The sequence below is a fragment of the Glossina fuscipes genome, unplaced genomic scaffold (genome assembly GCF_014805625.2).
Source record: "Glossina fuscipes isolate IAEA_lab_2018 unplaced genomic scaffold, Yale_Gfus_2 61, whole genome shotgun sequence".
NCBI classification, from domain to species: Eukaryota; Metazoa; Arthropoda; class Insecta; order Diptera; family Glossinidae; genus Glossina; species Glossina fuscipes.
In genome coordinates, this window is record NW_023998433.1 from 4,885,002 (window position 1) to 4,909,342 (window position 24,341).

The window sequence follows — 24,341 nt, forward strand, 5'->3', positions numbered from 1 at the left end:
TATGCCCTAATAGCGTTGAGGATTTCATATGCCCTAACGGTATTATACATTCTATGCAATGTTTCTGCAATTTATACACTTTTGCATGTGTTTTTACAGCGTAAAGACTTTTCCATGCTCGTATATGCTTGTCCCTTATTTTCCTACTTGTATTTATTTCTGTTTGTCTCGTTTTGCTCTAACGGTGCTGTACGGCTTCTGGGTATGTTCTGTGCTTATGTGAGTGTACATGTATCCTACTGAGTTCATACCGATTCGATCTTGCTGATTTGTATAAGTTGGGTGCGGGTTGTAATCTCATACTTACGCTTTTATACCGGTTGGGTTCTGAGGCTTTGTACATAGTTTCTTATATTTATACTTTTATACAGTTTAGGTTCTGACGCTTTGTACATAGTTTCTTATATTTATGCTTTCATGCAGGTTTGTACATAGTTTCTTGTATTCATGCTTTTATACAGGTTTGCACATAATTTCTTATATTTGTGCTTTCATGCCGGTTAGGTTCTAAGGCTTTATACATAGTTTCTTATATTTATATTTTTATACAGGTTTGTACATAGTTCCTTGTATTTATGTTTTTATACAGGTTTGTGCATAGTTTCATATATCTATGCTGGAGGAGGTTGTTCATGTTTACTTACTTCGATCAGACGTTCACGGACAGCTCGGATTGACAGGTGGTCCCCTGTGGGTAGCTATTTCAGGCGGACGGACTTGGATTCCGTAAGCAAGCAAAATCGCTTTCTTACATAGCATATAAATAAATTTAGATAAAATTGATAAAACAAAAGACCATGAGCAATAGGAGTTGTTTCTACTTTTGTGTTTTTTCTTTGTTTTCAAATAAACGTTTAATAAATATTTGTAAGAGAAAAAAGGTTTATGAAAAAGAAAGAAAAGGCGAAAGTTATGTGAAAAAAACGTACAATAACTTTTAACTTTGAAATTAAATTAGTTCTGAAAATAAAGCACAAAATCAAAAATTATTATGTAATTTTGATGATAGCTTACCATCATTTTACAGATTCGTATAATTGTTTCTCTGGAATCCCCATTTTTATCATTCACTGAATGCTAACAAAGAGAATAAGTAGAACTTGCGTTTGTTGTTATTACTACTTTGAGAAAAAAAATTATCTGATATTAAATGAACCCTTTTTCCTGTTTTTATACTCTCTCCTATTTGTGGTACAAAGGCATATTCGGTTTTTGTGGACGAATGCAACATCCAGAGCGACTTCAAATAGACCCACCTTTTATTACATTTGATCGATTCAAAAAATGATTTTGATTTTAAGCCCGTCTGATTTCTTATTTTCAACTTACAGATTGTAATTTTTGAGACGTTTCGTTGAAATGCAGTATAACGATATGTTTTGGCCCAAGCAAGAAAGCCATTAAAAATGCTTCGGATCGCACCAATTTTTCCACCACTATCAATATGACATCTTATTTTGAAAAGTCGTTGTATGAATAACTGTATTAAGCAAAGTAGTCTAGGGTATTAATGGTGGATCATGCCCCACTATAGCGTTTTTACTTGTTAACATTGTTTGCTATAAATTCGCTTGTCTTGCACTGCTTCAGAAAAATGTATATATGTACATAACACACGCACATACGCAATGCCCGCACAAGTACGGACAAATAGGCTCTTTTCAGTTAATCGTTTATTTGTATATAATTATTCGTTTCGTCATTTATATCAGTTTGCACTTAAATATTCTAAATTTTATATTTGTCTGATCTTTCAATATGTATTTTAATCTGAAATGTATACGTTCCCCATAGGCTTTTTTTTAATAATTTTTATTATTTCTTTATAGATTTCCGGGGTTTCTTATGTAGCAAAAACTATATTCAAGAAATAACTTATATACATTCTACATGGTATATCGGCATATCTGTATCATATATACATATATATATATTTATATATACATGGATCTCGTATTCGGTCAACAGGTTAACACCCTAAGACTAAAAATAGAGAGAAGTGAAAACAACTTTCGTACATATGTATATATAATTTCTAATCGAATTGTTAAAAAGTGTTTTGAATAAATTATATTACGATTTGTGTTATTTGACTTCCAAAATAGATTATTTAATATTAAAAGGGGAAAAATACAAATCCTTGCAAAAACTTATTAATATTTATTATTGGAGAACTATGTTTCGGATACAGGCGTACCACCAAATAAATTTACGAGTATTATAACATGGTCGTTATATGGAAAAAAATTGCAATTTTTCAAATATCTCGGCAAAAGTAGCTAGGTATTTCGGCATTCTGAATTGATATGAAAACTTTGGCCGGGGCAATTTTTTAACCCCTCTCATATAACGAAAACTGAAGCTCATACGACAAAAAGGTATAAATGGCCCAAACCGGTCAAAGTACATGTCCACAGTACCAAATCAACTGAGAAAACCTCTGTTTTTCAAAAGGAATAAAAAAATTGGTTTTTTGCTCGTTACTCATAAACTATAGTAGATGAATGTATAAATAATTGAAGGCATATTCTATAGGCGATGTACCTGTACAAAAATGAAAAAATTTACCACACCTACCAAATATTATAGCGTATCAAAATTAAAATTTTTTTCAATTCAGAAACAAGGTTGAAAAACACCATGAAGTATAGCATAAAGTATTTCCGGCCACTTTCGAATTTGAATTGCGTCTAACCGCGTCTGCGTGCAAGTTTGCCCGTCTGTCTGTCTGCACAACTGTGTGTAGTAATCGTAGAAAACATTCTCCCGTCAGCGAAAATTAAGATGTCATCTACAAATTTGCAAAAGAATTTTACAGTGAATTAAACTTTTCCAAGAACAGAGCTACAACGCCCATTCAACTTTTATTTTGCAAATAGAACAAATCAGCCGAGCCCAATTCATATTATAAAACGTGAGAATTTAGTTCTTTTATTTTTTTTTATAATTTTCGTGATAACGGTGATGGGTGCAAAAGATTCAGTTACGACCGAATATAATTTTCTTACTCGTTATTATCACTAAGGTTAAAAGGTTTAGCATAAAATTAAAAAAAAAGGGTAAATATTTACATGTATGTACATAGTATAACTAGAGAAGTTGAAGTGAAAATTAAATGTGATCTAGGTGTCAAGGATCTCGTATACTCGAAGAGAAACGCGAATTCCAGGAATTATATCTCTTCTTGAACAGTCATCGGATTTGTTTGTTTTCGGTGGACGACATTCAGATAAAATACGGCTGAATATTGAATAAAGTCTTATTTCGTACTCTACGGCAAGTTAAGAGAAAGCATTTAGCTCGGATAAAGAGGTTATTGTAGTTTACTTTGTTAACTGGAGGGTTGACTGATTGCAGGAACATTTGGGAATGACTTTATTGATCGAGATTAATAGCGCCTTTAGTGGACCTACACGCTGAAGCAATTGTCTGAGAGAGACAAGGCAGTTGAGATTCGTGAGACTGGTAGAAGGCATTTTTAGAAATCTTATTGGCCCGCTCGTCTCCGTCAATCCCGATATGAGAGAGAATCCAAAGAATCTCAACGTTAGCTTGGCATTCTGGGGATAATACGTGATTAAAATTACCCTTATCATTGAATCGTGTTGTTCTGTTCCTTACCTGAGGTCCAGAAGCTTTTAAAAAATGCAGGGATATATCACTACGTTTATTAATTATAATTGAATAGATTTAAGGATAAAAGAGGATCTGGCAAAAGTTTCCACAAGTTTTACTAAGAAATTGTTAAGCGCAGTCATAAAAATTGATAGTAAATATATTATTATTATTGTTATTATTATTATTAATTTCGCCAGAGAAATAAATTCTAAGACTAAACTCTTAGAAGCACTAGCATCTAAGGCTATCGGCTTTTATTAAAAACTCTACCGCACTTGAGATTCGAACCCACGACCATTGACTTGCTAGTCGAGACTCTTGCCTACTCGGCCACTCAGGCGGCAAAAGTTTCCACAAGTTTTACTAAGAAATTGTTAAGCGCAGTCATAAAAATTGATAGTAAATATAAATTAAATTACATATATTAAATACTTGGAAAGGAAAAACTGCTGTTTATTAAAAGTTCAAATATTCGAATATTGAATTTGTTAGCGAAAGAAATTTGAAAAGAAAGGAAAATTTCTTCAATTTGTTTGCTTTTTGATATTATGTGCATAAGATCCTTTTTACATAGACGGACAGACAGAGACCTAATTTAGAAATTACAAATAAATTTTTTTGAAAGTTTTACAATATATATATATATATATACAATATATATATATATATATATATATATATGTATTTTGCCAAAAAAGCGAATGAGTTCGTTACACACAATAATGAAGACAGGAAAGAATCCATTTAACACCAGTCCATTATTGTACTATTGATTACTTTTTCTACGATTAATTGTTATTAGCTACATCTTTCTTATAATCTATATAACGAGACCGTCATCCAGACACGAACCAATCATTTATAACTTCAAAAAAAATTTCAAATGCATCAGTACAGTTGAGGAAAATACAAGTTCATTGTAACCATCGACAAACTTTGAATTTTTGTATTAAGAATTGTGAGAAAATATTTCTGAAAAATGATATCATGACAACTTATCCATGCGTCCGAGTCCAAATTACCTCATGCGTACGAGGTTATAGAGCAACAAGTTAATAGTATTATCCAGCTTATAACGCGGCTTCATAGGAACTTAAGCTAACTTACGTTCGATTACCTTAAGAAAAATTGAATTGGCCCGGTCAAGTTTAGCTGGCTCGTTTCGTAAAGTTTTTGCAATCAGCTGTGTGTCAAGGTGCAGATAAAGCATTACATACAAAAAATTCCAAAGATTATTCAGATCAAATTTATGAAATAACATAAAAATAATCTATAAAAATCCAATAGATTTTCAAAAATGCGGTTTTACTGGACCTCTTCTTTTACTATTATGCTAAACGAGAGTTACTGAAAATTTTTATTGCCTTATTAATATAGATATTGTCGAAAACGGCTTAAATAATGTATAAAAAAAAGTAAGAATATTATAATCGAGCAAGGCCGACTATACAATACCCTACACCATGGTCGTAGTTATTCACTCGCATTGGTGAGAATACACTAAAAATTGCACATTAGCTTTATACAAAGGCATAGCTTTCATGAAAGCTCGCATACTGGAAGGCGCCTAAGCCATCACATGACGCGATCAAAATTTGGCAACTTTAATTTTCTTCCAAAAATGTTATTATATTTGAGTTTTCGTCTTAGAGAGCTGCATATTAAATTTTTTCTCAATATGAGGGCTTGCTATTAACGATAGCGATCTACAAAATAGACCTATGTGGTTCACATTCCTTACCGCTAATTTTTTTGCCTAATCGTCACTACGGACTAATTTTCGTCAAAAAATATTAAAAATTAAACGTTACAGTTACTATTCATGAGAAATCTTTTAAGGAATGGGGATTATTTCCTGGCCAATTTACTATTACGAACCAATTCTCTCTATGAAATATTGAAAATTAGACCTTTTCACCATATAAAGATTCAGTTTTCGTAGAAACGATTATACGAGAGGGAGTTAAAGAGTTGCCCTAGCAGAAACCACTTTAGCATACCGAAATATTTGCTTTATAAATTACTTATATTTGTTTATAACTTACTTGCGGCCTTTTTAAAATGTTTTTGAAAATTGATATTTTTTCTTTACGACTTAGTTTCCTAGCTAAATCGCTATATAGGGAGTGGTCAAAAAAGTGGTCCGATCCGAACCATTTTCAATGGCACACATGCTTGGGTAAAAACAGAGCAGTGCACCCAATTTCATCGAAATACCTCCAAAATTGCTACCTGTGGATTGAACACAAAGATACTGGACAAAAACTAGGCGGACAGACAGGGCTAGATCGGTTCAAGAAATGATTCTGAATTGGTCGCCATAACAAAAGGGTGATTTATCTTAGTCTTTTTAGATGACACATACGTCCGCATCAACTTAATTTACCTTACACTATAAGTAGGGTAGGGTATAAAAATAGAGAAAACAACTTACATGTTTCCTTTCAGAAAGAAATATTACCGACCAAAAAAACAAAAATATATCATTATCTAATTAATTGTGAAAGTAGTTGCTGATGTAATGAACATAAGCCAGCGTCTTTATAATCATCTGTAACGGATGTTCAGGGCCGGCGTTATCAGCTTCATATAGCCAGAAATTTTGGTAAACAATAAGGTGACGCCATTCGGTATACAACGCAAAAGTCGATTGAAGTTGAAACACATTTTACTTCCCCTACACTTCCTTTAAAAGTAATTCATCTAACTATTGCTTGCCTTTAAGGAGTGAGAGAAAAGTAAATCACAATTTTGATGTTAATGGAAACATAGTCGATATCAGGAAAATCAAATTATCAGAAAAGTAAAAGAATGTCTTTTTATGTTCTCGAAATATTTCAAATGAGAATAAAATGTGTGTTTATGTTTGCAAAGCATTTATATGATTGAACATTTAATGCAAAATTTGATTCTACGCCTTTCGATTTTTAAAAATCAACGTAAAGAGCATTAGAAACTACTTTATTTGTAAGGACAATATTTATTTCACCTTCCGAGCTCGTATCAACTGCGTTTTAATTAAAGTATAACGTATAAAATGTATGTCTTTTCTCTTTGCTAGTTCTTATATTCAAAGCTTTGCATAAAATAATTATTTTTAAAAAATATTGTTATAAACTTAAAAACAGGAAAAAAGAAAACAACAAAAATATCTGAATTGAATTATAATATCTTTAAGTACATATTATGTCAGTTTTATAAAACTCAAATTACAATTGAATTGCCATTGTAACTAACTTTTAGTAAAACTTATTAGATGACATATTGAATTTAATATGTGATCGAAACAAATCTTTAACATGATTATCAAATGAAAAAAGACTTAAGCAATATTCTTAAAGGTTTGCAGCGAAGACTGTAAATGAAAGCGTCGATATGATATGAAATGTCGTTATATACTATTTTAAGCATAAAATCATTATTATAATATTAAATATTGTTAAATAACAAAATTTCAAAAAGAGGGTTTACTCATGCTACGAGCCGGTAGACTATTGGTTTTTGTGGTCGGATTGTCACGAGCCTGGGAATGAGCGACAACAATGCTAAGACATTGCACCCATTCTTCGGCATTTTTTCCATCTTTTGGTTTGAGTATTAATGTCTGATCGGCAGTGAAAATTTCAAAGGCTTTCGGTATATTTCGGGCACCTCGTGACACCTTAACTGAACGTATTTGATTAATGTCGATACTTTCGCCGCCACTCTGAATAAGAATAAGAGATTTTATTTGATTTAAATAAAGATATCTCATAATAATTTTACCGATCCTTTACAAGACAAATGTGCTCCTGATAAAGTGAAATAGCGTGTGCGCCAACGTCGAAATAAACGCCATTTGCCTTTTTTCTCCTTGAGTTGCCCCTCAATCATAGGCTGGTTGCTGCCATTTAAGAAACCTGCCGCTTTATCCGGATGATTGCACAGAAAGCAACCCCATTGATATTCTAATTCATTGCAATTTGGGTTTTTTTTATTAGTCTTGGAGACCTCAAAAACATCCAGAAATCCCGAATGCCTCAATTCATTAACCAATATCTCACGATCCTTTCCGAAAAAATCAAACTGTTAAAGCGAAAGTGTTTATCAATCCTTGACTTTTACTCACTTTCATATTTGGAAACTGACTCGTAACCAGCTCTGTAAAACTACGATTTTCACATTTAAGTATTTGCCAAATGTTTTTTAGATTGCTAATACCCGGTTCACGGGTACTCAATACACATTTCTCTTTAACCTTTAATTTTGTTTTTAGATTTCAAAAAGAAGAGTTATATATGTGAGCCATTCGTCCTTAGCGTTAATTTACTGAAAAACTTACATAATGTCTCACTTGAAAATCCAAAAACATTAAATGAATCCAGGTTTTGGGATTGCGGGTACGCATAGTAAAACATGTTTTCGAATATATGCAGTGAGGACCGCGTATCTGACATGCGAAATGCAGTTTAGCCACTTTCTTGGAACGTCGCTCTGCAAATTCATTGGAAACTTTGTGTGTTCAAACGAAATGAAATGCAAAGTTGACGGGTTGATGCACAGGAGGACAGAAAATAAAGTTGTTGATTTTAAAAATGATAGTACAACAGTTTTATTCATAGAAGTAACGGATAGTAGAGTGAAAATTATACAAGAATATTGTTTAAGAGTCGGTTACAATACGCCAATGAAGAAGTCGTAGGGATAGTAAAAGTGCAGCAACGCGAAGATGAAAGTGAACATAAAACAAACAAAAGAGAAATTTCCAAATTAAATACACACTTACACATGCAATATATCTTTAATATTTTAAATGTTTTTAGAAATTTAGACGAAAATCAGCTTGAACATTTGGGACAAAAATTTGTCGCGTCGGATCAATAAGTTTGAATTTAATGCATTGAAAGGTTCTTAAAGATCAATATAAGATTGGGAGAACGTTTTCTATCAAGCGTCATTCGCGCCTAGGCCTGAAGTCAGAAATGGTTTAATTTCGTTAAAATAATTTAGAAATTGTTTTTCGTAATTTAAAATATTCGATGGAAAGGTACGACCTTCTCTGTTAATATTAGCAATTCAAGATGTTCTCAAATAGTATATAACGCCGATCATGTGATTACAAAAAAAAATCTCCGTTATATACAAATCATTATCATTTCGTGTAAAGCTGAGCTAAAGTTCCTCTTAAAAAACGGAATTTCAAATTTCCGTATCGTAACAATAAAATTCGATGAATTTTTTCTCTCTTCCTGCTAATTTCTCAGTCACGATGTAAGAAATTTGCTCTGATTTTTGCTTACCTTCTTCCAACCTACCTTCTATACTGCATCGGGTGGGTGGCGGCAACATTTTCGACACGTCGTCCATATAAGAACGTATAGAAACGAAATGTTTCTCACAAAACTGTTGCACTGGATCACGCATTATTTGATATGGTTCGAAGGTACTCATACGCTGTTCCAATATACTGTTGTTGGCATTTAGAAGCGTGCGACTGGTATTATCATTTCGGCGTGGTGTCACATTTGTAGTAGGACCAGACACAATGACTTCGTGATCGCTCTAAAATGCAAGATTGAAAAGTATTTAATTGTTTTGACTGAATACCTTATATTAGCATGATGAACTGACATTTCCGTTCACTGGCAACTGCATCACAGACTTCTGATTGCCATTATTTTGATGTAGCAAAGCCGGTGAAGCATGATGTACTGATACCGCATTAGTGATAGTTGGTGCTGTTATCGAACCTATTGATTGATTCAATGCATCTGTACTGTATTTGAGAAGAGCATTGCTTGAATTTAAGAGCATAGTTGGACCCTGTGATTGAGGTCTAATCTTTGTGGGCGAAGTCGTCACCGTCACTCCTCCTGAAGTCACTTGGGTTGAAGGTATACCCCATTTATTGTGTCCTGTTATTATAACATTATTACTAAGAGGCGGTACGGGTGTTACATAACCCGGGTTATTAGAGCTCGTAGTAGTTTTCGGCACAGCGCCTGTTTGCACTACGACATTGCTACTGGAGTTGGAGTTGTTGGCAGTATTTGAACCTGAACCCGAGAGTAAGCCATTCTGACTGATCTGTTGTGATGAACTAAGACGAGTCATACTTTTATGCAGTCCTCCTACTGAACCTCCGGCTACATTTAAACGGGTCATACTCCGATGCGTATTACCAGAGGGATGTAAGCGACCGGTACTACGGGAATCGCCCAACTTTACTCGTCTTGTATAACTTGTGTGAGGAGGCGTAGGTGGCACAACAGTACCGACTGTAGGGTATGCAGCGCTCGCATTATTGGCGGTGGCGACGGTATTGTTATTTGTAGCTGGGGAATATTTTTTTTTACTTTTCTAACTTAATTTCTGAAGTTTCTGAAGCTTACGTATTTTAATATTACCCGTAGTGATGGTCTTCCGATACACATCTCTCGGGCTGCTGGGACTACTACGACTCTGCTTACTTTTATGTATACGGCTGTTGGGCGGCGTTGCTACAGATACTGTGGTAGTGCTAGTCATCGGATCAGCGTTTATAATAGTGGAATGATGTGATGTTGTTGTTAGTAAACCTTGCAGTGCTGTGGCATTGACTATTGTTGTTACCAAGCCACCACCAACACTATTTGGCACTTTTTGGGATGAAATCACTGGCGTTTGATGCTGATCTGATGGACTATTCAAGTTGACTATAGTAACACCGCCAGATATTTTATTACCTACATCCACACTTGTCTCCGAAGATGATAGTTTTTGTTGACTAAAGTGACAAAGACGAAATAACAATATCGTGAAAGTTGACGCAGGATTTTATGCTAACCTTGAAATATTTTTTTGACGTACGCAAGCTAATACTTTGTCAGTAAATAAAGCGGGAAATGATGAACATAATTTAGTAGCTTCTTGCAATAAGATTGCCTGCGAATTACGATCGGCCATCGGTAACTGTTCTAAAACGAAGTCCAAGGCATATTGAGCATTTTTCTTCGAGTTGCGACCAGCGGTAGCCATTATTTGAGCTCCTAGTGTTATGGTAGCTGGATTAGTTTTGGTAGCTGAACGTATTTTATCAAAATGCTCGGCTACTAACAGTGGACGCTGTTCAGCTAACTTCAAAAGAATTTGCATTGTGGTGCCAGCAGTTTCATTATCGTATAAGAGCTCACAAAGAAGTGCGATACAACATTCTAAAACTAGCGGAGTTCTTTGAGCAATTAACAAATACAATTGGAATACGGCAAGTCTTTCTTGAGAATCACACTCGGGTAGCAAAGCTACCAATTGAGGGGCCTGCGGGGACACAGTTTCCGGCGAGACTTCGTATATTTGTGCAAGTACACGTAACAGGCCATAATTACCGGCAAGTATTGAATTCATAATGGAGTCTACATGCGGGCTAAGCAGATAAGCGTAGTCAATAGCGGCTAGTGACAGATAACTAGCCAAATTTCGTGAAAGTTCACGATTTCCTTTAGGTAAAAATTGCACTGCTATAGGTAAAGCTAATTTCATAACTTCCCTCTTATCATAGTTCTGCGGAAAGAAAAATTTTCCCCATTAAATTTTTTTCTACTTTTTGTTATTTGATTGAGTTTACCAAAAATATACTGGATATAATGTCAGCAGCTATTTTAGCATGTGGTGGATCTTCTTTTGTCGTCGTATTCGGTTGAAGATTCTGTAAGAGACATGTTTTCAATAACTCAATCAAACCTGAACAATAACGCTCGGTTGTACGCGTCTCGCGTATACATGATAGAACGCGAGTAATACAGATCTCCACCACAGATTGATCATTATTGTTCTTCAAATAATCGGATTGTGAGATGATTGAGTTGATTTCAGTTATCTGTGAATGATTAATAAATTAATTTAAATAAGAAATCAAAATATAAATGACAGGAACTTTAGTACCTACCACATCAATGATATCGTTTACGATCTCATTATCGGGTACCGAAAATAAGTCACCTGCACGAGACAAATCACGTTTTGAGAGTACTTTGGTGAAGAGCTCATGCATTTTTATCTGCTCCGCATGTACACAGTGAACGATAAGAATAATCGTTTTAAATGGTATTGTTACGCTCTCGCTCTTTCCTTCTTTCTCTCATTCACGTTTCCGTACTTTCACATAAGATTACGTTTTAACGCAAGAAAAGGTTTTACGCAAAATGTTTGTAAAGAGCGGAGAAACATTTGCTTCATATTAAATAGTTTGTACGTTTGAGAGCCCTTTCAAAATTTTTTATGTGTGTGTTTTCTAAGAAAAAATAAATAAGTAAGCTGTAAATTGCAAAGCATAGACGACGCACCGAAATTCTCATGGTTTGTTTATTTATGTTGAGTCATAAATCGTACCAAGAGTACTTAAATGTTTCATTATCAATATCATCGACTTTCTCGACTTGGTTCCAGGGCTGCTTTTATATACAACACTGGAAGAACGTTTACTTTATCTAGGTTTGTCTTTAGGTTTCTGATGATCAAATGTTAATTAATTATGTATTTGTATATATGATTTAAGTCTCAAAACTTAAAAATTATTATAGAAAGCTTAAATTTAGTACAGGTAGATATAAGCTCCCTACAAACACTCCCATAATGATCAAAAACAAAAAAGAAAACGTCGAAAAGTGCAAAAGTTTTAAAATACTATTTTTAAATGTTACAACCTGCTGGAGGTATCAATCCAATATTTCGTAAAAATACTCATGAGAATCTTGTAGAAGTTTAAAGAAGACGAGAAATATCTGCGATCGAGCAGATTGACACGCCCACAATTAACGAAAAAATTTTAAAATTTTGTAAGCATTTGCTTAAGGCGTTCGAGAGCCTTCATTTGCTGTTATTTTGTTGTTGAGCAAAGAGGTTTTGCAAATAAATTGTTGTTTGGGAAAATGTGTTGAAATATACTTTTGTTGTTGTTGCTCATATTGTTGTTATTGTCTGGATACATTTTTGTGTGATTTTTATCTTATCTTACATTGTCATCGGAACATGTGCATATATGGATGCATTTTATACCGCCGCACTTGTATACATCTGCACTTAATACTCAGAATTAATGAAATAAGCGTAGCTGATTTCGCTTTTCCTTTACGCTGATGAGAGTAGCTTTCAGTGCACTTAATTTTATTATCTCTTTTTCATAAGGTAGACATGCTGTAAGCATATAATAGCTGTTGTTGTTTGTGTTATCAATTATATTTATCCTAATAGATATTTAAACATTTTTGCTGTTTTGCTGTCGGCATGCTGGCATTCTGCTGATTTAATCAAATTCTTTTATCGCTGCAAACTGTACGAAATGGCTTTCGCTGGAAAGCAACTAAGCTGCTTAACATTTTTTGAATAAAATAGTGAAGAAAAGCAAGTTCAAATATTTTAATTTGTTATTTAACAAATTTTAATGGCATTCCGTAGTAGTGCTTTAAATGAGTAAATTCACTATGGCTATTGTCCACGCGAGCAAAACTCATGTAAAATATTTTCAAAGTGTTTATTTTGAAAAAGTATTAACAAGATATAAAAGGTTTGTAAATAAAAGAAAAACAAGAGAAAAAAGTGAGCTGCAATAAAAAATATGCAATACATATACTGCCTTTCATTTATGTATGTCTAGTTGAGTGATCTAACTTTAGGCTCGTATCGAGGTAGTACAGTTACATATATGCAGCCAGTAAATAATAAATAATGAATATGGAAATGTATATGCGATGGCGATTAATTGATAAGTAAATAACAAAATATAAAATAATTAAACATTAGCATATTTATGCAAAATTAGAGAAAGTAAAATAGAACTGAAAATTCATTCAAAACAACCAATAGAAACTGTATTACACTATATTTTTGCACAATAAGGGATCAAGTCCAATTGTTATATTTGGTGATTGCATTTTGTATTCTTTCTTCTAACACATGTACAAAATCCTATCATACAACGAACGACAATTAGTTTTCAATGAATATAAATAAATACTCATAATTAGTTTTTCTAATTCAAATTCACGCTTCGTGTCTTCATTTTTTGACCGCAGCGACTACACACAAATTTATGAATCAAAATTGTGCACAACGGTAGAAATCGGTATATGCAAAACGGCGGTGGTTCTAGCGTTAAGAAAAAAAATTTCATGGTTCTCAATCAAATGATTTTTTTGGTGAATATATTTCAACGTTACGTGAGATCGTGCGATTAACATTTATATCGCGTAACAAGCCAAGGTTCCGAAGTGTTGCACGACTCCTATAGTCTTGCTCTTGAAGCCAATGAAACTCATTTACATTCATTTTAATCAATATTTCTACCACAAATATTTATTATATTAACACTACAACTATCGAGTACGTCATTTTGATCCTTTCTAATTTGCGATCTTTAAAATCACGGTTATAAAGCAATATTGCAAAATTTTTTAGTGACTTTTATTTACATGAAAAGACCTTTAAATACCTAAAATAATTGCTTTCTTACGTGATCCAGATTTAGAAGTGCTGATGACACATACCTATTCTTATCAAAAGGGTCCAGTTTGATCATTTGACCCTCTATTACTTGTCAGAGTTATAAAAAAGAAGACAAGAACTTGAAATCGCTTGCATACTCTTTGCCTGATCGATTAAGAATGTGGGATTAAAAATTGGGCGCGCTCTGTTAAGGCATGTCTGCAATATGGAAGAGAACTGAACAATCTTGGAAAAGGCCGTGAAAATATTTCTGAAAGCGTATCACTAAAATGTTCGTTACGTCTCGAAGCCGGGGTCTTGAAAACGACAAACAGCGTAACTCTAACAATTTTCATTCTTATCTTCCAATTTTTTTACAATGTCTTTAAAATGACATTCTCTAGTAAGGCACGGGGAAAAGATTGCCTTTTTTTGTTCGAAAACTTTTCAAATACTCTCCGAGTTTCACCGTGCTACTTTTTTCAGAATTAGTTACACTGCGCCCCGCAAAAATCCTAAAATTCGGAATGCCTCGCAGAAGTGGCCTCAGTGTGTCAATTTTTATTTATTTTTCAAAAATAATTTTTCTAGTTTTTCTTTTTAATACTTAAATATAACAGAATATTTAATAACTTTCTCTAATAATATTATGCTAATCCCTTCCAAGCGCCATTAAAACAACTGCAACTTGTAAACTAATGGTCGAAATATCATGGCATTTTGACATACATCGTTTGCACTCTACTCAGAAATCATATGAATGTGTCAATAATTTCATTATATTTGTGCCAGAACAGAGACTTATCGAGTGATATGATACAAAATAAGATAAATTGTTGAAGGTAAAAATATCAAATTCCGGAAAGATTCAGGGTTTATGCTAAATAGTTTTATCAAATCTTATTTTTACAAAAAAAAAAATGATGACATAAAAAACTCGTTATGCCTTGCTTGCTTGAACGGAACTGGAGCTAACACCGGTAATAATGGAGAAGGGCAACGAAATAGAAAACAAAAATATGCATATACATATATAATAAAATATATATATATATTTTATATATATATATATACTTTATATATATATTTTATATATATATATATACATTGCTTACAAAGCAAAGTGAATGAACAATATGCCACCCAAAACCGGTAATATTAGTTAATATTCATGTATGTAGACATATATAATTTTCACGCACTGCAGTCACAGTAAACAAATTGAAAAAACAAAAGCAATAACAACAACAAAATAACAAATAAAATAAAAAACAATAATAATAATAGTTGTACACAACAACAGCAACAAAATCCGAAGTGGCAAAGCATGTTGGAGAAAATTCAATGAGCTAAACAGTTACCGGAGATACAACGTTATATTATGAACCACACAAGTTACTGTTGTAGTTGTTATTGTTTTGGTTAATTCACATTATCACGCACCTTTCAAACATACATAATCAAAGATACGTTGGAAACACTGTCTTTATTATTGTTTGTGTTTTTTTGTTTTATATGACTACATGTAATGAAACGTAACGTACTTAAATATATGTGTACATACGTTTGTGTGCGTGTGTGAAATGTTTAGAGATCTAAACGAAAGATAAAATAAAGAGTTATGAAGAAAAGATAAAAAAACAAACCAAAACCATCAAATGTTGAAAATCCAGAAATGTCAGCGCACGAGTTTAGCAATATTTTAAATGAGTTGAAAACTATGGCAATAAATAATATTAATAAATATATTAAATAATTTCGATGTATTTGTTAATTAGTAAGAATGAACACTGAACATAAACAGCAATTTTTAATAAATTATGATATGAACTGCAACCTCAAACACAAGCATATAGAAAAGACCTGAAACGTTGTCACTATTAGTAAAAATGTTTAAATTATTTGTAGCAAAAACGGAATAATGTAGAAAGTGTTAATTTTATGAATATAGCACATCGGCCAATAAGTTTATATATAGATATCGCCACTATAGATGTCGCCACTATTCACGAATTCGTATGATTTGTAGATTGTACCAATTTTCAAACGAAGTATCAAACGCGACGTTCCGGCAAAATCTTATGATATGCTCATATGATCATAAGTTTGCAAGTTACAGTTGTTTTGGAGACTTCGTGTGTTAATCAAACGTAGCTTTTGGTGAGAAAAATAGTTTCAGGATCAGCTTCAAAAATGTTATCGCAACTTATGTCTATCGAAAAGATTTTTGTGTATGGTTTGCTAGTTTTAAGCGAAGACGTATGGACGGACAACAACGATACTCTGGTCGCCCGGGTTCGGTACTTGCTCTAGAAAATATAAAAAAGTTGTACGAAATCGTTTTTGAAGAGGAAAAGTGAATTTGCGTGAGATACATGATTATATTTTGCCGGAATACTTATCCGTGAGAAAGCTTTGTTCGAAATGGATGCCGCGTTTGCTCGCCTTTGATAATTCAGAGCGTTATTTAACGTTGCGATAGGTAACAATGTAACATGGATCCAATAGTATACTCCAGAATCAAGTAAAAAAGTATCCTCACTAAAGCAGCTATAACTTGTAAACTGATGCAATGCTAACATATTTTGTTTGAAGTTTAGCACTATCTAAAAATTATAGGACGTCATTAATAACGGCAACATATGTAAGTCATTGTACGACCTTATTGACCGGCTTGTTGTATTAGTTTGGGGAAAAAGAAATCCATTATTTTTTCGGTAGATGGCTGCACTAATAGATTTCTCGTAAAGTATCGATCAAACAATTTCAGATTTATGCTCGTTGGAAAGGTGACATTTCGCAGTAAAAAAATTCTTTTGCTGTTTTTTGTTTGGTGCATTCGGTTGTGAGTTACAGCGTGTTAAAAATGGAAATGAACAAAGAGAAAATTCGGTACATTTTACAGTTTTTCTTTGACAAAGGCGAAAATGCAAGCCAGGCGGCTAAAATTGTGAATGGAGTTTATGGTTCCGATACTGTAACAGCCAATTATGTGCAATTTTGGTTTCGTAGATTCCGTTCAGGAATTTTTGATGTTAAAGATGCACCTCGCACAGGTAGGCCGGTCGTCGAAAATGTCGATAAAATCGGGGAAACGATCGAAGTTGACCGGCATGTTAGCAGTCGTAACATCGCCCAGGAGCTAAAAATCGACCATAAAACAGTTTTAAACCGTTTACACAAAGCTGGATTCAAAAAAAAGCTCGATGTTTGGGTGCCACACCAATTAACAGAAAAAAACATGATGGACCGAATTTCCATCTGCGAAGCCTTGGCCAAACGGAATGAGATAGACCCATTTCTTAAACGGATGGTAACTGGAGATGAGAAATGGATCACATACGACAACCCTGTGCGAAAACGATCGTGGTCAAAGAGCGGTGAAGCACCTCAAACGGCCAGGAAGTCTTTGCTATGCATTTGGTGGGACTGGAAGGGGATTATTTATTATGAGTTGCTTCCATATGGCCAAACGCTAAATTCTGATCTCTACTGTCAACAACTGGACCGTTGGAAGATAGCGATTGACCAGAAACGGCCAGAATTGGCCAACAAGAGAGGTGTCGTGTTCCACCAGGACAACGCTAGGCCACACACATCTACAGTGACTCGCCAGAAACTTCGGGAGCTTGGTTGGGAAGTTTTAATGCATCCGCCATACAGTCCGGACTTGGCACCAAGCGATTATTATCTTTCTCTTGCATTGCAAAATTTCTTTGATGATAAAAAATTGGAATCTAGGGATGATTGTGAAAATCGACTACTAAAGTTTTTTGCAAATAGAGACCAGGACTTCTATGAGAGAGGCATTTTGAAGTTACAAATCGTACAACAAAACGGTGCAAAGCCGTATATTGTCCGATGCTTTTTCCGATCATTACAATGTGAATTATAAAATGAATCAATTTTTACTTATTATTATGAGTTATTTTCTTGAAATCTTTATAATCACAAGCCTACTTTCTTGCTAGCCATTCAAGTCGTAGGTTTCCTGAATTGACATTTGTGCCCGCACCGTTTCACTTATGCGAAATGCTTGTCTGTTTATCTCAGTACGTCATTCCTGTTAATCTTGTTATTTTAAACTTAACGCTTTTTGAATTAAGTGATTTTATTCTAAAATTTCATATAATTCTCCGGTTTTGTATGTTACCTGAATGATTTTACAAAAAAAAGAAGAAATAACGTTCAAACAATAAAAAAAAAATTAAGGAAATTAACAGTGAAAAAAAAAATCTTATCAAATCTTCAATCATTGTTTATTATGAATAAACTTCCTTCTGTTTCTATTTTTCACATCGTCATAACATTATTATAATTATTGTCTTCATATATTCAATAGAAATATAGAAATTTATTGATTTCTATATTTAAAAAAAATTTCTATTATTATTACCTTTTGAAACTAAAAATATGTCAATTACCTGGATTCTAAGGCCTTTTTTATTTTCACACGACGATATACTAATTTCGTTATTACTATATTTAGAAACAAAAGCTTCGCAGATTCGTAAAAATATGTGCATTCCGAAGTCATTTCGCTATTCTTCTATTTTTTTGGGACAAAACGAAAGGCGATTGACTTTCACGTGACCATAAGCGGTCGGATTCGACAAATTCAGTTTGTCAGTGCACTCACGTACGTACTCACGTTGGCGTATGACGCTTTGCATCAATTGGTGCCCTCGTTTTGTTTCCAGCAACTTTAAGCGGCTTTTCACAAAGTGTATCTTCGACATCAAAATTTTCTTTTAGGAAACCAATCTTCGGCCTGGTGTTCTATCAACACATCCTCTTCCTATGCATCCAATAATTTTTTTTTTTGCTTGAATAGTAATATATTTCAGCCTTTTTGATTGGATAAAAGTAAAGTATGTCGAAAGTGCTGCTTTCGATTATCCATATTTGATTGGTCGCCGAACCTAAACTATCGTGCAGAATCAAACGATCTTTTTCACAAATAAGCCGTGCTACCGTCATAGGGCAACTTAAATGTGAACTTGTCTAAGAATACATGATGAATATGAAGAATACAATGATTTTCCGAACAATTTAATAGATATTCATTTTTCGGATTACATGGGAATAGAAAAATTGGAATAGAAATCTAAAGCTTACTCTATATACATATAAATATATATTCAGAGATCGTCCGCCCAGAGCAATCATAAAAATATGTATTAATTGCGTAATTAGGTGCTTGGTGAAACCAAACACATCGAAAATACTATCGAAAAATAATGCAAACAGAAATCTTCCTAATAAACTTTATAATAGGTAGTTAAAGATTATAGTTAGAACTTTGCAAAAAACCGTAAGGAAACCTGCGATTTATATACGTATATATGAATTAAGAGATATAAAAAATACAACTCGAATATTGTTTTTTAGTTCAATTGTTTTTCAATTCGGTATATTTTTGTATTCATTTTTTAACGTTTTCTCAATAAAATAAATTTTTGTTTTTTTAACAAAATAAGGTAATTAAATTATTGTTTAATAAGTTGTATAATAAAAATTGTATAACCATTACGGAAAGGAGAGGTTTATTAATTACATTCTCTCATTTTCAATCGATTTACAAACCGATCGTTATTCATTGAGAAAGATGACAGATTACATTACAAAATAATTCCTCGGATTGAGCCAGGTTTTCGGCAACGCTTCCATTTTGCTTGATTATTTGCTACATACAATTGATATCTTTGCTAACGCGTAGACCTGGGTTGAAATATGTTCAATTGCTATTCCTATCGCACCATTGAGGTTTAGAAATTTTTGCATACATTGGAAAAATTGGACGATAACGGTAAATACATTTTTTCAAAAATTGGTTCAATATACGTCACAACCTAGCAAATCGTTGATTTATTTAAAAGGATGAAATAGTTTGCAGGTAAAGGGAGACTTTGAAAACAGATGGAACGTGCTGATTGAGACTTAGCAGATATAAGCAACAGAAATTGTATATAACGCATATATTTTCAATGTGCGTTAAAGGATAGATGGTTTAAAAGATTTTGTGAATTCTTTATTCTATCTATTGTACTTGTATCTGTTTAGAAATATATAATAGCTAAAAGATCAGAAGGAACAAGCAATACAAAACAATATGTATATATTTCTGTATATACATATGCGAATTCTTATAAATAATTAATGGATTCATATGCAAACCATGGATATAAAAACCAGTTACAAGATTTCAAGTTAGATATGCGTACTTGATAATGTAACTGAACCAGAAAACTCTTATAATTGTTAAAAGCTGAAAGCCATGTATACCTGTGCAGACAGAGTTCTTCATACACATCGTTCCAGTAATTTAATAAAAATTTTCATAATTTATTAGTCACACGGGTACAACAGAAACTCGCTAGACTTTGTGGCTAATAGTAATGAGTACCAATATGTTTATCGAGCAGACTTATTGATGAACAATAACTTATTCTCTTTTGGAAAATTTCTTAAGCTCTTTTTTGTTTTAAACTCGAATTGTTAAAAATAATTTCAATAATAAATCAACATAAAGAGTTTTTATAAAACGAATAAAGAGTACATTTTATAGTTACCTGTGCAACAAGTATCGATTTCGACTTTGTGTGGAAGAAAGAATAAACCATATATATATGTATATTTATATTTATACATAAATATACACATACACACATATGAGAACGCTGATATCAATGTGTGCTTGAATGAATGCTTGGTTTTTGAAATCGATGTGTAATGAAAACTGGCTTTAAATCATTTATCGCCGAATGGTTTTTCGTTGCTTTTGGTTTCTCCCGAATAAATGAAATTTACAACGTTTGTGATTGATTTTAAAGATATAGCAACCATTAATACTGAAGTGGAGACGTACTTTTTTACTTACTGGTTTTTTATTTACTGATATCTATCTATCTCTGTGCGGTCAATTTGTTATTGCGTCCAAAGCAAAAAAGAAAAATAAATAAGTAAAACATGTTTTAGCTTTAACTGGTTTATCTGCATAGAAAGGCACACACGCATCCAAGAACGTGTGACAAGTAAATGAAAACAACGGTAGTTTTGTGTTGAACTGTTTTGTGAGATATTAATAGCTCGATCTTCTCTGAACTCTATCTGTATTTACCATGTGGCCATCAAATTAGTTACATACATACATGCTTGTATATTTGCGGAAAAATACAACTAGTTTTTTGTTTGCTCTTTTTTTATACTTTACTTTCAAAACTGGTTAAACTATTGAAGGTAATATATTACTCCGAAATTTTTATTACATTTTATCCGTATTCGGATACTCTTCTTTCTTCTTGCAAATGATTTTTTAAATAACCTTTTTGATGTTTAGTACCAAGGATTTTTTATATATCCTTTTTCGATAACAATTTATCTGCCGTACATTTTTTCAGATTTGACGTTGTGAAGTTTCATTTTTTTTTTTTTTTTATATTGGTTTATGTGAAACCTTATTGACCTAGGGTAGACTTTTGTAACATTTTTTTTTTTTTTGATTGTTCTTAAATTCGCTCTTTTTTTCATTTGTCATTTTGTTATAATAATGGCCACTAATTCTTATTGTTTGATTTGTTATATATATTTATTTTTTGCTATTCTTTATTTTTAACTACATTAGTATAAAAAATCACAAAAAAAAGAATACATTATCTAAATGTTACGATCCTCGCGACACTAACCGTTAATGACTAAACAATCTAGCTCTGTGGTTGCAGATCGTCAATTGATGTACTCTTAGACCAACAACCAACACTAATGCACTCATGCATGTTAACTTTGAATTAACACCACATAAAGTAAACAAATGCTCTTAAAATTGTCAGATGCTATGTGTCTTACATTTTATATATACCACTCTCTCACGCTCTTTCGTAGATTGTTCGCTCTTTTATAAATTAAAAATTCACCTGTTTTTTTAATCTCCACTCTCACTTGATCTTCTTACTAAAATTTATTTATTATTTTAATTTTTTAGCAGTGTGTTTAAGTGACCTTCTATATATAACTCCAAATTAATTCTGTAAGGCATATCCAAAAATTGTAAATGAGGCCAAGTTTTCGTTTTGTGGATAAAAACGCACAACAAAGTCAATAGTAAATAAAAAACAGGTGTTGCTATAAAAGAAAGAGGGAGAAAAAAGGAAACTTATGAAAAGTATGCCAAATCTTGTAGGAATTAAATGGAATAATAAGAAAAAACTTGCCTTACAACTTCAAAAAATATTGAAATAAAAAAGCAAAATAATGAACATTTATATTACTAATTTGTTTGGTGGATAACGATAAAATATTTCTTAGAATATTTTTATCTCTTTTTTTATTTTGAAATTAAAGAAATCACATGTTTTGCAATAGTGAAGCCAAGTTATTATAGAAATGCGTGCTGTACACAAAATTTATAACTGCTTCGAGTTCTCTACGCAGAATGCGGTAAAACGCAATTACTATTATACTATTATTTAGATTTTAATTCCAAAATAAAAAAAGCAATGTATAATATGCGCTTGCCCGCATTTTTTCTAAGGACATCTATTGGTGAAAGTGATAAAGTAGTGCGAAGTATCAATGTACAATGTAACGGCTAAATTCGATGATTTTGACTTTTCTCTTCATAAAATAACAGTTTTCAATTTAGTATTATGGATTAATCCGACGTATACCCACGATAATCTTAAAATTGCATTTTCAACATCACCATCGTCATTTACTTTTGTTGATTGCCAGGCAAAAAAGGAGGAGATTTTTTTGACATATTGCGAATGGCGATGAGAAGTATTACTACTACGAGAATCCCAACTGCAAAAAAGTCATGAGTGAGGTCAGAAGAGGCATTCACGTTGACGTGGAATATTCATGGCAATCAAGAGTTATTGTGCATATGATCAGCGGCTAGGAGCAAAGTCATCCGCTTGCATGACAATGCTTGGCCATACGTTGCAAGAGTTGTCAAGGAAAGACTGTTGCAGCTCGAATGAGAACTTCTGCAGCACTCACCGTACTCACCGTGCATAGCCGGTTTGGATAACACGCGGTTTCAATATGCTGAAGAATGCGAAAATGGTTCAATGATTGGCTCGCTGCCGAAATAATATCGTGCTTTCGACACGGTATCGACATGTTACCAGAAAAGTGGAAAAAAGTTGTCGAAAATATTTTAAATAATATATATTATACCAAATTTTATCAATAAATACCTTTTTCAAGTGAAAAAATGATCAAAATACCTGCAATTCTACTTAATATTTTTTTAATATTTATATATTTTTTTATTTCAGTTTCTCTAAATTTTATACTCATTTAAAGTTTAAAGGAGAAAAACAAACAAAGCATTTTCATTAATTAACGTAATTTTTCCTTATCGAGTTGTTGTGATAATAACGGTAAATCTAACCTAAGATGTATGTGTGTATCGTGTATTCTATTTTGCCAGTAACATTTCTGTAAACAAAATTTTATTCTTTCATGGTTAATTATTCCTGCTTATTCTCTCTCCTCGAAGACTATGCTAGAATATGCACATTTTTCTTTTTTACGTTACGTTTTTCATTTTGAATTCGAAATGACAGAGAAAACAAAGCAAGAAAATGTGTAAGTCTATAGCCGAAATCATACTTAATATCAAAATATTTGCTCTACATTTTTAATTGCCCAGCAGAAGAATTAACATCGTTCGTATTGTTCCTTAGGACCAATGGTAGAACCAATTCAATGGTAGCGTGAGCGAAGCAAAACTAACTCATTTTTGTTCGAAAATGTTTTCCATTGAACTTAGACTTTCTGAAGACAACTATTAGTGGATTCAGCAGGCATAAAAGACACTAGACTGTAAGTTTCCAGCCGACACGAAGTGAGTTTATTTGCATACATTTTAGGACGATCAAAGCAGCCTTTAACGCAATAAAATGAGATGTAATTTTTTGAAAAACCTAAGGTGGTACTACTTACCCCTTAAATTATATTACTTTTGCTTGGTATGTATGCTTAATTTAAGCGCTATATACCAAATAACAGATTTCAAATTATCCTTTTTGGTGCACCTGAGCACCACTATTGTAGCTCTTTCTTATCCCTAAAAAGCTCAGATGTCATTTAATGTTAACTAATGTAATTATTTTATGCAATCTTTGACTCTACAATTCTCGGTGGTTTGTCTTTAAAGCTTGTAAAAATTCTTTATAAATATTTAAACGCATTCTCCTTGCCCTCTGACCTCGCATATATAAACATTGAAAAGTCAATAGAAATCTTAATTAATGCTATGAATTCGCTTAACTTTGTTT

General features: G+C 32.8%; 2 protein-coding genes across 6 annotated transcripts; both read right to left on the reverse strand.

The window, feature by feature from the left end:
- Window positions 1-6,618: 6,618 nt before the first annotated feature.
- LOC119637838 (protein melted) lies at window positions 6,619-21,485 on the reverse strand. 5 transcript variants are annotated; one of them, XM_038034199.1, is made up of 11 exons: window positions 20,628-21,485; window positions 11,522-11,866; window positions 11,201-11,452; window positions 10,424-11,136; window positions 9,990-10,363; window positions 9,229-9,932; window positions 8,913-9,159; window positions 7,940-8,091; window positions 7,727-7,855; window positions 7,384-7,683; window positions 6,619-7,324 (listed from the first exon to the last, which is right to left on the reverse strand). In XM_038034199.1, exons 2-11 carry the CDS (start codon window positions 11,624-11,626, stop codon window positions 7,073-7,075), a joined length of 3,228 nt encoding a protein of 1,075 aa, XP_037890127.1. In that variant the 5' UTR covers window positions 11,627-11,866; window positions 20,628-21,485; the 3' UTR covers window positions 6,619-7,072. The 5 variants fall into 5 exon arrangements, with proteins under 5 accessions (XP_037890127.1, XP_037890125.1, XP_037890124.1 ...); XM_038034197.1 differs by having other exon boundaries at window positions 8,898-9,159; XM_038034196.1 differs by having other exon boundaries at window positions 7,940-8,109; window positions 8,898-9,159; window positions 20,628-21,484.
- On the reverse strand, window positions 16,179-16,791 carry LOC119637839. Its single transcript, XM_038034201.1, has 2 exons — window positions 16,431-16,791; window positions 16,179-16,364 (listed from the first exon to the last, which is right to left on the reverse strand). Exons 1-2 carry the CDS (start codon window positions 16,635-16,637, stop codon window positions 16,200-16,202), a joined length of 372 nt encoding a protein of 123 aa, XP_037890129.1. The 5' UTR covers window positions 16,638-16,791; the 3' UTR covers window positions 16,179-16,199.
- Window positions 21,486-24,341: the final 2,856 nt, after the last annotated feature.

Coding starts and splice junctions, on each gene's coding strand:
- LOC119637838 (XM_038034196.1), bottom strand. CDS start 11,626: ATGCATGAGCTCTTCACCAAAGTACTCTCAAAACGTGATTTGTCTCGT. Junction 9,160..9,228: donor AGTTGCCAGTGAACGGAAAT/GTCAGTTCATCA, acceptor CTTGCATTTTAG/AGCGATCACGAAGTCATTGT. Junction 7,684..7,726: donor GTCAGTTTCCAAATATGAAA/GTGAGTAAAAGT, acceptor TCGCTTTAACAG/TTTGATTTTTTCGGAAAGGA.
- LOC119637839 (XM_038034201.1), bottom strand. CDS start 16,637: ATGTTAGCATTGCATCAGTTTACAAGTTATAGCTGCTTTAGTGAGGAT. Junction 16,365..16,430: donor TTCCGGCAAAATATAATCAT/GTATCTCACGCA, acceptor TATATTTTCTAG/AGCAAGTACCGAACCCGGGC.